This window comes from Physcomitrium patens, chromosome 23 (assembly GCF_059467195.1).
Source record: "Physcomitrium patens ecotype Gransden chromosome 23, ASM5946719v1, whole genome shotgun sequence".
Lineage (NCBI taxonomy): Eukaryota > Viridiplantae > Streptophyta > Bryopsida > Funariales > Funariaceae > Physcomitrium > Physcomitrium patens.
In genome coordinates, this window is record NC_143432.1 from 8,116,327 (window position 1) to 8,130,128 (window position 13,802).

A 13,802-nucleotide genomic window follows, 5' to 3' on the forward strand; every position below is an offset into this window, starting at 1 on the left:
CGATGCGATTAATCAGAAATCGAGAGGAATCGCTGGAGTGTCTTCAGAATAATTTCAGGGGTACACGGTCCGAATAAGCCAAGCAGATCGTCCTCGTTCCAGTTGGGAACGTTGGAGCGTCGCGCCAAAGGACATTCTCCGATTTGAAATAAGCTATCTAAATTTGAAATTTTCGGGTTGCACGAGGAAGTACGTCCACGCGAGCTGCACCGGGGGGTTCAACGTCAACTGGCGTCACCGCCAACGAATTGCAGTAGACTAGACGGAACTGACCGAATCCATTAATTGCGGTGTAGTGATATCATCATCCAGTCAACTGTCATCTCTCAATCATCACCTTCCTTTGCCGCTCACAAGTTTCAAATTGCTTCTATGCTCTCATCTGCATGGTTATTTTCAATTTTGCATGGTCCGTTTTGCAGCGGGAGGAGTTGCAACGGTTGTCTTCGTCGTCGTGGATGCTATTTGCAGCTTGTGAAGGAGTGGGAGGGCATTAATTTTTTTATTTTAGGAGAAGGTGGCTTGGTATGGTGGTGTTGACTCAGTGGTTGTACATTAGTATTAGTAGTTGAAGTTGTTGGACTTGAGCTCAATGCGGTTGTTGTTTGAAGTTCAATTGTTGAGGTCGCCGTTAAACGCTACTTCTTGTGTAGTGTTTACATTGTGAATTTCGTCGCGGGAGGGTTAGGAGATGAGAGATTTGCATTAGATCAATGTGAAACGAGGCACTCAATTGTGAAGTACAAGGAATCTGCTACAAGTTTGTGTGACGTCGCAAGGATAAATTGCGCGTCGGGAGTGGCTGGAATGTGCTTGCGGGATATTGATGTTCGGAGAATGAGCAGGAACAGCCGTCGCAACTGCGGATAGTTGAAACACTTACTTGATTGTTAGTCTGGTCGTAGGCAAACATCTAGCTCGCAATTCTTCCCGTACTTTCTCGTTATCAAAGGGTCAGTGACGAGGCAGTTCATGAGTAAACTGCCTTTGTGACGGTTTAGAGAATTCCTTGAGTTGCACACTTGAGGCTGTCCATGGACTTGGTTATGGTCTGGACGGTATGCCACAGCTGTAGCCAACGACTTGGTTCAAGAGGTCTGATTAACTCGATGAAAGTCTGCCACAGATTTGGAGTGTGTTAGATTTTTTCAAATTCAGGTATGTATTTGTTGTGCCTATTGATTTCCAATCTCCGCACTGGTCTTTAGTCGTACCAAGTCGTCCATCATCATGTTTTTGATAACGCGCTGCAAATTACTCATTTGTGCACAATCCGTGAAATTACCATTGTAGTTTTTTTACGAGATTTATAGGTGGTGCTCTACAAATTAGAAGACAATGTGGACAGAACTGCAACAGATATGACTCTTTACAGGGAGAGACGCTGTGATTACTTAGAGAAGCTCTACTTAAGCTGTAGGCCAACTCTATTACTCGATTTTATTTTATTTTATTTTATTTTAAGTTGGTTCAACCTTCCTTACATGGGTGTACAAATGTTTCTTTGTCCAGTAGTGAAGCTGGAGCATACTTTAAGCAAGATGAAGCACAGTCCTAACGCTGAACAGTTGCGAGGTGCAGAAGTAGTAAAGGGTAGGTTGAACCGTACTTCGAGGTCATTACAAGCAGCTAATATGATCATTGCTCGAAACCCGAATCCGATGGGACTTTCAGATATGTTGGATAGTACATCTGACAATCTCAATGGTCAAAACGGGAACTCGAGTGGGCTGCTTGGGAACAATGTGAAGCAGGGCAATGAAACTACGAGAGAATTCAAACTCGCGGAGTGCCTCAAGGAGCTCGCATCATTTCAGAGGTCTGTCTTAGAAGACCCTCAAGAAGATTATCCTATGCAGCCCAAAGATCTCAATACTCTGTTTTCGGCAGGGATAATCCAGTCAAAACGAGTGGAAAATGCCGATGCACTGTCTGCTGAAGCCAAGGGCACTGTTTCTGAGGATCTTGGTAAAGCAGGATGCAACGTTGGTGCAGTGAAAAGCACAAGACGACGTGAAGTGAAAGCCATACAACAGAAGCCGTGGTCGTTCTCCACAAAAACTTCCGTGCGGCAATTGAAGGGGGATGCCGGTGTTGGCAAGATTGAAAGGCTTATCCGTATGAGCAAAAAGTCACCTGTGGTGGGCGCAAAGTCCAGACAATATGTCATACATTCGAATCCACTTGCGACTGGCCGGAGGTTGTCCACAGCGTCTTCAAAGAGGAGAGACTCACTTGAACTGTCACCTACGAAGTGCAAGCGTATGAGTAACTCTCCGACACTCAAACCGAAGTCGGCTGAGAAAAAGAAATATGGCTTTGGTATCCAGGCGGCAAACGCGGGTAACAGGAAGACCTGTTCAAATAAGGAACAAATGCCAACCCTTAAAGGGGGAAAGGCTGAAAATAAGGCATTAAAGCACACGGACAGGCAAAAGGTGATTCTCAAGAGAGTGATGAGTAGTCCAGTGAATGGGAAGAAGAAGGTTCTTAGAGAGACGGCTAGTGGCCTCATGTCAAGCGTTGATCTTTCTGCCGCAGCCCGCAGAGCACGTCGTTTGTCCCAAGTTCTTAGAAGCGAGCACGAATTAAAGCACCACAACCAGCAGTACGCAAAAGAGGCACAACAACTGCGGCAGCAATTGGCCATAAAGGAAGATGAGGTGATTCTTAGAACTTTGTTTGTTCCGTTCAATAAATTTCCTAATTGTACACCATGTGGAAAGAAGACACCTATACATGTTACTTCTTCGATGGAAATCGCCCGAGACACGAGCTCTCCAAGTTTTTGGAAAACTTGTCATTTCTGCTACCTGTAATTATCGGCGAATCACCGCCAATATCCTCTGCAGTGAAAGATCAGTCTCAACCATTTCTTGCACATCCTCCAACGTTGTGCAGGCTGATAGGGCTCAATCAGCGAGCATGTTGTTAAGGCAAATATGTGCAAACCAGGCTGCAGAGCTGAAGTCTTACAAGGAAGCGGTTCCAATTCTTATGAAGGAATTGTCTGAAGTTCGAGAGAAGTACTTCAAGCAAGAGGACGATTTGCAGTTCGAGCTCAACGCTAAACTTGGCTTTCAGACAGAGGTCTCCAATCTGCGGGATTGTGTTGAGTCTCTTACAAATGACATCCAACAGGTAAATTTCTGAAATAAGATATCAACTGCAGTCTTGCTATTGCATCATGTTAATTTTGGCCAAGTATACAAATATGGAAAACTCAGAATATAACCTGGAGTTATCTTTCGCACAGGCAGGCGAAGTTGCTAACTTGGTGTTGTGTTGAATTTAGCGACATACTTCGGTTGAACTTAGCGACATACTTGTGTTGTATTTTCGGTTCGTAACCTCGGGATCTTTTGGGTTTTCCATTATTGGATTCCTTGTGTATGAGGAGCTGTGATATATTGTGCTTTTGAATTTTTGGGGGCTGCTTCATTGCAATTAGCTTTAGCTGGAGAATGAAGAGCAGTGGAGGAGATTTCGTATTGAACAGATTTCTCGTCCAGAGGTTTTTTCGGTCTGGATAACTCTGCTATGTGTGTGCAGACAAGAACAGTAAACACTGCCCTGGCGAAACGTGTCCATCAGTATGAGAAATCCGTGTGCACCAGTTGTCGACTTTACATTAATCAAAAGCCGATGAAGAAGGAGGTTTGTAAATTACAGCTAGATTTTTGTTTGAAACTGTCGAAACTTGTAATAGGATGGATGCTATGTAGATCGATGCCTGTATATATCGATTCTAATGAGATGAGATGTGTGTACAGATGTCCCCCATGCCTAGTAAGACGAAGGCTGGTCATCCTTTAAAAACACCTATAAGACTACGCTCAGATTCTAACCTTGGGAGATGGAATAGTCCAAGGGCTGCTTTGACGTCAATGAAGGAGGTAGCCTTCTATCCTGCTCCTGCACTCTTGAATTACGACTAGAGATAGTGTAACAAGATGTACAATATCGCAATTTCCTTAAGATTTAAATCTTACTTTGTGACGTTATGTTTCCTCTCGAAGTGACCATTGTAACATCTAAACTCTGGGTGCACTGCTATGTCAGATGGAGAATTCTTGGCAACTGGAAAACCAGAAACTACCTTTTAAAAGCACAGGAGACGTCAATCAGAATCCGCTGAAAGATCTGGAGCAGCACGATTTCGCTCTTCAGGCAAGGTGTGAGAATGTATCACAAGGATTGTCAAATTCAGATTGCCCTCCGGTTGATGCACTGAAGAACAGAATCAGTAGTCTCTTGTTCACTGCTTCTCAAGCTTTAGAAAATCAACACCGAGCCATGTAAAGTGCTGTACAATACTACATATCTATGATCGGTTTATTTACATCAAAACCCCCACTCAGTCTTCACTTCGAAGAATCATCTTGAACTTGGTTTAGCTGCTTTGAACTTACTTGCCTATACCCCGTCCGTGGCATAGATCTGATGCGAATGTCGTGCACATTTGATCAAAACCTGTAGTTGACTCGAGTAGTGAGGACGTAAATCTTCATAGCACATGTGAATTTCCAGTGGGATGTCGAGATCAGTGCGACGAAACATCCTGTTGTAATTGTTGAATGGATTAATTACAAGTGTCTGGAATATTCTAGATCAAATTACATCCTGAGATTATGATGCTTTTCACTAGGAGGAGCTAATCAAGTGGGATCCAGGTTGTGGTGCTCGGTTTGGATGATAATCAAATTTGCATTCCTCTTCTTAATGTGGAAACTTAGAAGTGCTTGGTTAAATCCCACATCATTATTGTTCTAATTTTCTATGACCTTTTCTTCGACTTTCTTGCAACGCATGTTTGTTTAGTCAAAGCAGTACAAGTCAGGTTCAGAAATTAGCAAATTCTAACAGCCAAATCAGATTACTTTGACGCATCAAAAATCATCAAAAAAATAATCCTGAAAGATAACACAGGAGAAGTTCTATTTGAATACTTTCTAAAGATTTCAGATAGAGAGCCATGATACAGTTTGGTAAATTTCCAAGATGTGTTTTTACAGTTTAAGTTAACTTTTTAGGGTTTAAAGTGAATGAAACGGTACATTGTTTAAAATTTTCAAAAATCAATTTCAATTGAATTATTTCTCTATTTCTCTATATTAGAATATGAATATGGAAAGTAACGAAATATTATCACTAGTAAATTTACTTATCGACTGCAAAGCATATTCATTTGCATACAAACTTGTCGTTATTTCTTATGTTTTGATTGTTGGACATTTAAAAAAAATTGTTCTACTTTTTTAAGACAGTACATGTTGTTTTTAAAAAGAAATCAAGCACTCTCAAATTAAAAAATTGCTTTTCTTTTCTTTTGTGAAATCTCTTACTTTTTATACAGAATTGTTTTCTTTGGTTTCATAGAAGAGATTGTATTTTTATTGACAAACATTTTGTCCTAAAAACATCTCACAATTTTTTTTTAAAATACTTAAAAATTGAAATGAGTTATTTAAGACAAAAACATACTAAAAATATATATGTAATTTCAAAAAAAATTAGTTGTACTTTGTTTTATTGAAATTAATCAGTTAACATATATTTTAAATTATAACTACTCTTTCAAATCATATTTTGTACAACATCAATAGTAACTATCTTAATCAAATATGTTTCTAATAGCTATATTTCAAGTAGACCTAAACTGCAAAGAAAATTTTGTAATTTTATGTTTTATGACTTTAATTTAAAATAATTAAAAAGAATATGATTATCACCGTGAATTTCGTTCTTTATTTTATTCAAAATTATGATGGTTTATATTTTCTGAAAAATAACTATAGATGAACAAAAAATTCATGAAAAAATTCATAATTTTTTGCACGTAAGTCATACAGGTAGATTTATATCTAGATACACATGATCAATTTTTACAACCCAAGTCACCACAAAAATTCCATACAGTAATTGAAATAAATTTTCATTATAAAATTTTTAAAAATATGAAGTTGTGCATAATTTGAATGCACATGCAACAATACATTAAAACACAATGATTGATGATTTCATTCCGGAGTTTTCATCATTTTGCAGTGAGCTTGGTTGGTTATTAAATAACTTCTAATAATCTCCACAAAATAATATACGTGTATATTCTCATACAAACAAAAAGAAAGAAAGAATGAATACCTGCACCCAAAAACACACATTGAAGGGGTTATAAAGACGTCTGTGCCGGTCACCGTCCGACACCGATATCTATCGAAGCTTCCCAGTTTCGCACGTGCCATAAAAATCCCAGTTTTACATTCAGTCGGCCAGCCCGATGCACTTGAGCAGATGAATGAGCAAAAAACTCGGTGGCAGAATTTCAATTCCCGCAGTTGGGTGCCCTCGATTCTATAGATTGAAACCATCACTATCTACCTAGAAGTGGCAATGAAGCTTGAATGTGACTGCAAGCATTATTGGAAAATGATTACCAAAGAGTTTCATGCAACACACCAACAGTTTATAAAAGTGGCGAAGGAGTTGAAATTTGCCTGTCCGATGATGCTACGATCATGGTTCTGATCACTAACCCAGCTGAAGCTGTCACCCACCTAAAGCCCTGACGCAATTGCGTTGCGACCGCGTGCAAACTTAGTTGCACAGGGAATGGAGAAAAAATATTGATAAAACCAACAATTGTTGAGAAGTTCAATTTGTGTGTGAGCTTGTCGAATGTAAAATATGCTTTGTAGAAGAACATCCATTAATGTGTGGTTAAAAAAATTAATGATTATTTTACTGCTTTAGATACAATTCAAATTAAGGTAGAAGTTGTTATAAAAATGTCTTGTATTTTTGTCTAATTAATGTATGTATGTGAGTTTCTTATGTATATGTAAGCTTGTTTACAATTTTATCAAATAATCCATTGGAGGTGTCAAGAGGTAGTAGGGGCAACACCTTTGCATCATAATGTACAAAACCTGGTATGCCAGGAGAATACTTTTTGGTTGCCTTTCTATGAATCGTTGTATAACGACACAGGGAAAGCGGAACAATTGAGTGTGACGTCCAAAGTAGTTCGAAGGAAGATTGGGATCGATGGGTTTCATCATGTTGGACCTGGAGTGGGTGGAGTGCGGATTGCGATTGTGATACTCCGTGAATTCAGCTCCATTGACTGGTGAAAGTGCCGATGGGGTCCATCATTGACTGATGATGCAGTATGAAAATGTGATCGCCGTCTGAACTGTAGCAAGGATGCGGGAAGATTTGTGGTTTCGAGGCGGCTCTGATTCTGCACTTTGTGGGGCGCACTTGATTCTATCCAACGTCATCTTGCTCACTCACAGAACTGAGGAGAATGATTGAAGAAAAATATTAAGTTCTATGCAGCTGTGCCGAATTCCTCATCGTGGCAGAAATCAAGGTATGTGACGTCAGCGGTATGGAGAGTGCATCTGTCATCTTGGCCTGTAAAGCTTATGTATATATATATATATATTTCATAAGGGAAGAAAGGCCAAAAGCTAGATCGTGTTGGTCGAGCCGCTATGCTGTGTCTTTTCATTTTCGTCGTGTGAAAATAGGGGTTCTGCTCTTAAGCATGATCAACGTTATGACCATTGTGGCTGAGATCGTGGCGCCAACAAGCTCGATGGATGCAGAGTACTTATTACCATCCTGTCCTTTGCTTTAACCGCCGTAAACTCTTCGTGCCATGTTGCTTCGATTGTAAGACGAATCACAAACTCCCAGAGGCAATTGTGCTTCCACTTTTATGAGTGAAGGGAATCTGCAATGAACTTTTTTTGTTCTTGCACAAGTTAAATTCAGGATTGGTCAAGTAGGTAAGGCACAACTAGTTCGCAGACACGCACATCTGCGTGATTTAACAACAGTATTGCATGTATGTTCACGCAGAAGTATCAACAAAGAAATGCATGCATGTGTATTTGACTAAGCGGCAAGCGAGGTTTGCATATGACTACATGCTTTATTTGAACACAATAACTCAAAGAATACAATCATCGAAGGAGACTGCAAATGAGCAGACAAGGCTTGTAAGCTACAGTGGAAACAGAACTGCCAAATAGGCCTGCTGCTCGCTAATGGCTCAGTTTGCTAAGACATAATTTAACTCGGAATGCTGCAAGACAGAAAAAGCTCGGAGCACTGTCTAATTGTGTCTTCAGGACTAGTCACAGTGTGACCGATGGTCTTCTCGGACTCAAAGATTTCGTGGTCGTTGCCACCCTAGAAAGAGATGGAAATGCAAAATAGATTAGGGAGCAAATCAAACTACTACGAGTAGAACGATTACACTAATGTTCCAAGTCACAAACTGAATCCTAGAGTATTAAGAGAGGGATGACTTAAAAGAAAAATGTGTACCTGGTAGGTTTTGTCACCAAAGAAATGGATCTCGGAGAATTCGTTCTCAACGAATTGCAGGCAGAATGTCTTATCCCATCCCTTGGGAAACACCTAAGTCGAAAGAACATTCGGGTTTAAGATTGTTAATACAATCGTACGGAGCTTTGCGCAACTATCTTTGACCAGTGAAGTCTTTCCTAAATTTAAGACCTGACAGACAGTGCCTCTAGAATGGCATAAAGGTGGCACGTACGAAAATGAGCAACTTAGAATAAACCAAGCTTGCAAATCCAACGGAAAAAGTTTCAACTCACATCGAAACTGATTTGACCACCAATGGAGAATGTCAAGCTGTAGTCCGCAAACTTCTCCTTGAGGATATCCACGAACTGCTTCCTCACGTTGTGGATCTGGAATAAAAAAAAGTTGCACGGTTATCGGCTACTTCAGAAACTATTTCAGTTGCAACAGATCAGACAATAAAACAAGCACACAGGCCACTAAGAGCTGACGGGATCGCACAAATTAACCTGTTTAACAAAGCAAAGATTACCTTATCATAACGCTCAAACTCGTCACGCTCTTCTTGGCTGCAGTTGCGGCCGATTGGAGAAACATTGAGCATACCCATGCGAAACTCGACGAAAGTTCCCCTGTCATTGCAAACAATGCTGGTGTTAAATAGTCTCTAAGCTTAAAGCTTGCGAGCCAGAAGTTCAGAAACACACATCAACGCTGATGACAGAGGCATTCTCCTCACATTTTAAAACTATTAACACTGAAACAAGCAATTTATAGCTATGATCGGGCTTGGCGTGCCAAGCTTAAGAGCAGGCCTGATCTACACTGGTCTGCTAAAAAAATGGACGAGGTAAGGGACAAACAATTTAGTACTATACAGCAATGCTGGCTAGAGAAGCTACAAAGTGACTTCCGCTCACCTCTTAATGGGGATATCAAGATCAGCAATGTAGTGAAGCACAAAGTTGATGAATTCTTTCAACTTTGCCTCTCCCAAGTGTGACTTCAGACTCTGTCACCCCACGTTCACAGATTTGACTTAAGTAGTTGCACCATGAACTCAAATGGGCAGTTCCGAAGTCAACCTGGCACCTACGTAAAGAGATGAGAGGAAAAGCGACTCTTAATCACCTGGCTTCCGATAAGCTTTCCCGCCTTGTGGGCAACCAACCCATTCTCAGAAAAAACGTAGTCGTAATCCGTAACAGCTGCAGGGAAAAATATGTAAATGAAATGAACTCCACGTCCAACATCACACTTAAGCAATACCAGTTTGGACATTCATCAAAGATATCACAAAAGTCATGCATAGAAAACCACGTACCACAATGGCAACATAGGCCAAAGGAAAGCACTGTCTTCTACCAAAGTTAACAATGAAAGGATACAAAAATAGTTGAACTGTACCAGTTTTCCCAAGTTGTTCTGAGATCTTGACGAGATCCGAACCTCCCACAACACCTATGGTGACCACCTGTACACAAGCCAGCAGATAGAAGAGTAACATTAGCACGGAGCAAAAGTAGAGGAAAACTGTGAGTAGATCTAGCGTTAATGCCGTGTATCGCTTCAATGCACTATGCGGGAACTACGACATTGCAACTTCATAATTCACTATGATGAGCCATCGCATACCCTGACATATGGGTAGTGATACATACCTGACGTAAGTCCTGGAGAAACTGGAGCATGTCCGCTGACACCTCCTGTTACACAAACCCCAACAAAAAAAAAAGTATCGTGAATTGAGTTGGATCTGGATAAATTGGCACACTAAAACGACAAGCTAGGCTATTCCCCATCACATTGCCTCCTCCGACCACATTGCTCCCACAGGTTGACGAACCCATTCCGAAAAGGCCCAGAAACACAGATCTCAGGAACCAAGTCACAAAAAAGAAAAAATTGCACCAATTTGCAACAAATCGACAGAAACTGAGCAAGCAGGGTACGAGACGATCCGAAAAGACAACGCTCAGATCTTAAGACTCTACAGTAATCCTCCAAACCTAGCACAAAAGGACTTGAAGCATTCCTGGCAGATTGTTCACCTTCCGAGGAGGCGTGAGGGTGCCATCCACATCGAAGAGCGCAATCACACCCTCCTTCCGTCCCATCTCTCCCTCCGGTCTCTCCTCCTCGCTCGCTCGCTCTCTTCGACTCCTCTGCGGCACAATACGACAAGACCCACAAACCCCCTCACAACCAAAATCTTCTACACAATCTCAGAAAGGAAACACTCCCTCAACGCTGAAATACCACCGAGGCTCCCGCAGCCAGACGCCAACACCACATCAGCTCCACGGAGTACTCACCGGGCTCTGACAGGGCTGGACTGAGTCCGGATGAACAATGGAGGGTTTACGTGAGACGCAGGCACGGACTAATACAGTAACACGGATTCAGAAGCGTCTAGTGGGGTCCTCGATCATCACGCCAGTCACGACTTCCCTCCTACCCATCCAATCATGCATTTCGTCTTCGGGGCACGAAAGGGGACGACGATGCGAGTGTTTCTGTGCATTATTGCAGCCCTGATGCAATTTTCCAGTGGCGCCATGTTGCCTTCGTGTGGCCTGTGCTTTCAATTCTGTTTGTTCGGTGACCATGGGAATCGGCATCCCACGGGCCTCGCATGGCAGCAGCGGAGGAACCCTATATTTCCTTAATTCACTATCAGTCTTCTAATCGGTTGTCCGCCATCTTCGCATGGTGATTAGATTATTTGAGGAAAAACGGAGTTTCGGTCATGTTTGATCTTTTACATCAACTATGATATTCAAACAATCAACTCGCATTTTAACACCGATCTTGCTTGCAACTCTGTTAAGATAGTAACTATAAATTGCACACCGAACTACTGATATTTAATGGGGGCAAAACAATAATGTGTTGAAGTCACAACAAACTACGCGTTGTTTAGAAGTCTTTTGTGCTAATTGAATTCCATGGGTGCTATTTGGAATTTGAGGCTGCGTAATTGCTGTGCTCAACGATTATAACACTCAAATGTTCCCTGAACACGAATAGAGACTTCAAAGTTGAATTCTTTTACATTTTCGCGTACCGTGTTGACATTACTGAAGCTAGGTTAGGTATCTCACTTTAACATTCTGGTTTTGTTTTGTTTCATTTAAAAAATATCAAGTTCATGGTGTTCTGTCTTTCGCTTTTTCTCCAGTAACTCAGGTGACAGCTCTAATGTTGTCTGTACACTTAATTCCAACAGTGTACTACACTGTTACTTTGAACCTTATCTATAATTTCAAAATAATTATCGATTGAAAGACCGTCGAGAACTTGCTTGGAAATCGGTAGCTCGGGAAATGCAAGATTTCATTTTGGATGCAGAAATTCTCGTGTGCAGATTTTTGCCAAATGAGCTGTGATGAATAGAAATGTTTCATGTTTTATCCATTGTTCAGTGCTCTACGAGACAATGTATGAAGTTTCGCAACCAATTTTGAGTTGATTACAATGGAAGGATTATACTCGAGTTACTCTGGTACTGACAATGCGATGAAGTGATTCGCACAACCCTGCTGATGCTCTCTTCCCATTGCTGGTTTCAGCGAACTGACGAAATCAGGAGATGGAGAATTTGCCTACTGCAGAAGTTGAAGAGATGGAAGTGAGGATATTATACCATTCTACTGTGATGGCTTGCAAGTTCGAAGATACGAGTTCAGGTACGCTCCGGCAGGGGCCAAAATAATTTATCTAGCAATGGGAGAAGGCATTGAACTGTGGAGAATAGGACTGCAGGTGATTTGTGGATGATAGGTAAAATTACTTCTCAAAAGCAAATTTCAACTCTTATCAGAAAGGTTGCAAGTGCTATATATTCTGACTAATGCGTGCAGAATTCTTAGTACTACAATTTCAGCTTCAGAGACATGCATATCTCAACTGCTGCAGCATGCTTTCTAATCCAAAAGTGACCAAACATGTGCTATACACACCACTTGTAGATTGGAGTAAGAATATAGAAGCAGAGGCAAGGTATTCACAACCATTCCGTGACTGCCGAAAGGTCGGAAACTCATGGTGACAGTAGGACCCCTAAAACTCTAGGAAGAGACACACGAGGCCTTTTGTTAGAGGCAATAAAATGCAAGTGAGTGAACCCTACCCTGTGTAGAAGTGGAATCTAGTAACTTGTATTCGTTGACAGCAAAGGAAATTCAACAGTCACTTGGGTCAGAAGTGTGGGTTGCGTCCACTGGGGTAAAGGTTGAACAGAGAAGGAAGACAATTCCCAGAGGAAGTCAATCATACGAGACGAATTTTGCAACCTTGATCTTAAGACCGGCTCATTGAATTATCGTAAAAATGATGTACATAGTCTACAATCCGAATGAGAAGGGTTTCTCTCTGCAGATTACAATCACACAGTCGTCAACGAGAAACCCAAAAAAAAGGTATGCATTCCCTTCTCCCATCAGTAACGGAGCGACAGCAGTTTACAAGCCCTACATTGATCAAACCTCACAGGAGGGCAGAATGATCGAACCTAACGATGGATTTTATGCAGTGGCCGACTGCTCCGCAGCGGCGAACTGGGACGCCAGCTTGTCGAGTTGCCCCTTGACGCTCATGTCGATGTAGCGGGAGCCGTCCTTACCGTATTGCACAATAAACCCAGCGATCAAGGTAGGGTCCAAGACATTCTTAATCCTCACATTCTTCGCACCACACAAACTCTGGATCTTCTTGGCGATGAGGGCGAGCTGCGGCTTCTCAATCTTCACAGCCGAGATAACAGTGGCCACCTGGGTATCCGTCAACTCGTTGTAAATGACCTCAAATTCCTTGGTGACTTCCTTGATGAGGTCGATCCGCTTCTTATCGACCAAGAGGTTGAGGAAGTTGAGGGTGACGTCGCTAAACTTAGCATCCTCAGCTACAGTCTTGAGAATGCTCTTCTTCTTGTCACCATCAATCACAGGCGACACCAAAAAGTCATACAGAGTCTCGTTAGTCATCAGCTCGCCCAACGCCTCCATGTCCTTGTTAATCGTATCCAAGGTGTTGGTAGCCTGCGACAGGTCCGCCAAAGCCTCAGCGTACCCACCAGCGGCAGTCTCCGTCTTTGCCACCACGACGGCCCGGCTGGGGCTAGAGGAAGAAGACGCCGACAAGGTCTTGGACACCGAAGCGACCAACGCATTACCACGGAACGCCGACCCACTTCCCGAAACGAAGCTCATTTTCACCTGCGAAACCTGCGAGGTGGGCACACCGGTTGCGGACGCGACGGGCACCACGGCCGCTCTGGCATTCGCCACGGATTGCTGTAGGGCCTCCATGTCCGTCAGACGCTCCGGTCAAAGAACACGAATACGCAGTAGGGGTCGAGAGAGAGCGGAGTCGAGCGAGTGGGAATCGCGAGCTCGAGAAACCTGCAACGCTGACTGTGGGTGCGAAGTCGGGATGTGGGCGAGAAGAATAGGAAGCAA

At 42.3% G+C, this 13,802-nt stretch overlaps 3 protein-coding genes across 6 annotated transcripts; 1 reads left to right on the top strand and 2 right to left on the bottom strand.

Moving 5' to 3' along the window:
* Window positions 1–517: 517 nt before the first annotated feature.
* LOC112276026 (uncharacterized) lies at window positions 518–4,627 on the top strand. 4 transcript variants are annotated; one of them, XM_024506963.3, is made up of 6 exons: window positions 518–1,158; window positions 1,513–2,663; window positions 2,902–3,141; window positions 3,553–3,657; window positions 3,774–3,896; window positions 4,063–4,627. In XM_024506963.3, exons 2-6 carry the CDS (start codon window positions 1,542–1,544, stop codon window positions 4,300–4,302), a joined length of 1,830 nt encoding a protein of 609 aa, XP_024362731.1. In that variant the 5' UTR covers window positions 518–1,158; window positions 1,513–1,541; the 3' UTR covers window positions 4,303–4,627. The 4 variants fall into 4 exon arrangements, with proteins under 4 accessions (XP_024362731.1, XP_024362733.1, XP_024362732.1 ...); XM_024506965.3 differs by having other exon boundaries at window positions 675–1,158; window positions 1,582–2,663; XM_024506964.3 differs by having other exon boundaries at window positions 1,025–1,158; window positions 1,569–2,663.
* A 3,295-nt stretch (window positions 4,628–7,922) lies between these two features.
* Window positions 7,923–10,688, bottom strand: LOC112275885 (phosphomannomutase). The gene is made up of 10 exons (XM_024506603.3): window positions 10,659–10,688; window positions 10,395–10,508; window positions 10,005–10,049; window positions 9,751–9,817; window positions 9,475–9,551; window positions 9,264–9,355; window positions 8,876–8,975; window positions 8,637–8,732; window positions 8,341–8,433; window positions 7,923–8,202 (listed from the first exon to the last, which is right to left on the bottom strand). Exons 2-10 carry the CDS (start codon window positions 10,458–10,460, stop codon window positions 8,083–8,085), a joined length of 756 nt encoding a protein of 251 aa, XP_024362371.1. The 5' UTR covers window positions 10,461–10,508; window positions 10,659–10,688; the 3' UTR covers window positions 7,923–8,082.
* Window positions 10,689–12,620: 1,932 nt separating this feature from the next.
* Window positions 12,621–13,749, bottom strand: LOC112275884 (ATP synthase subunit delta, chloroplastic). The gene is made up of 2 exons (XM_024506601.3): window positions 12,857–13,749; window positions 12,621–12,717 (listed from the first exon to the last, which is right to left on the bottom strand). The coding sequence occupies exon 1, from the start codon at window positions 13,650–13,652 to the stop codon at window positions 12,870–12,872; it is 783 nt and encodes a 260-aa protein (XP_024362369.1). The 5' UTR covers window positions 13,653–13,749; the 3' UTR covers window positions 12,621–12,717; window positions 12,857–12,869.
* Between the last annotated feature and the right edge of the window lie 53 nt (window positions 13,750–13,802).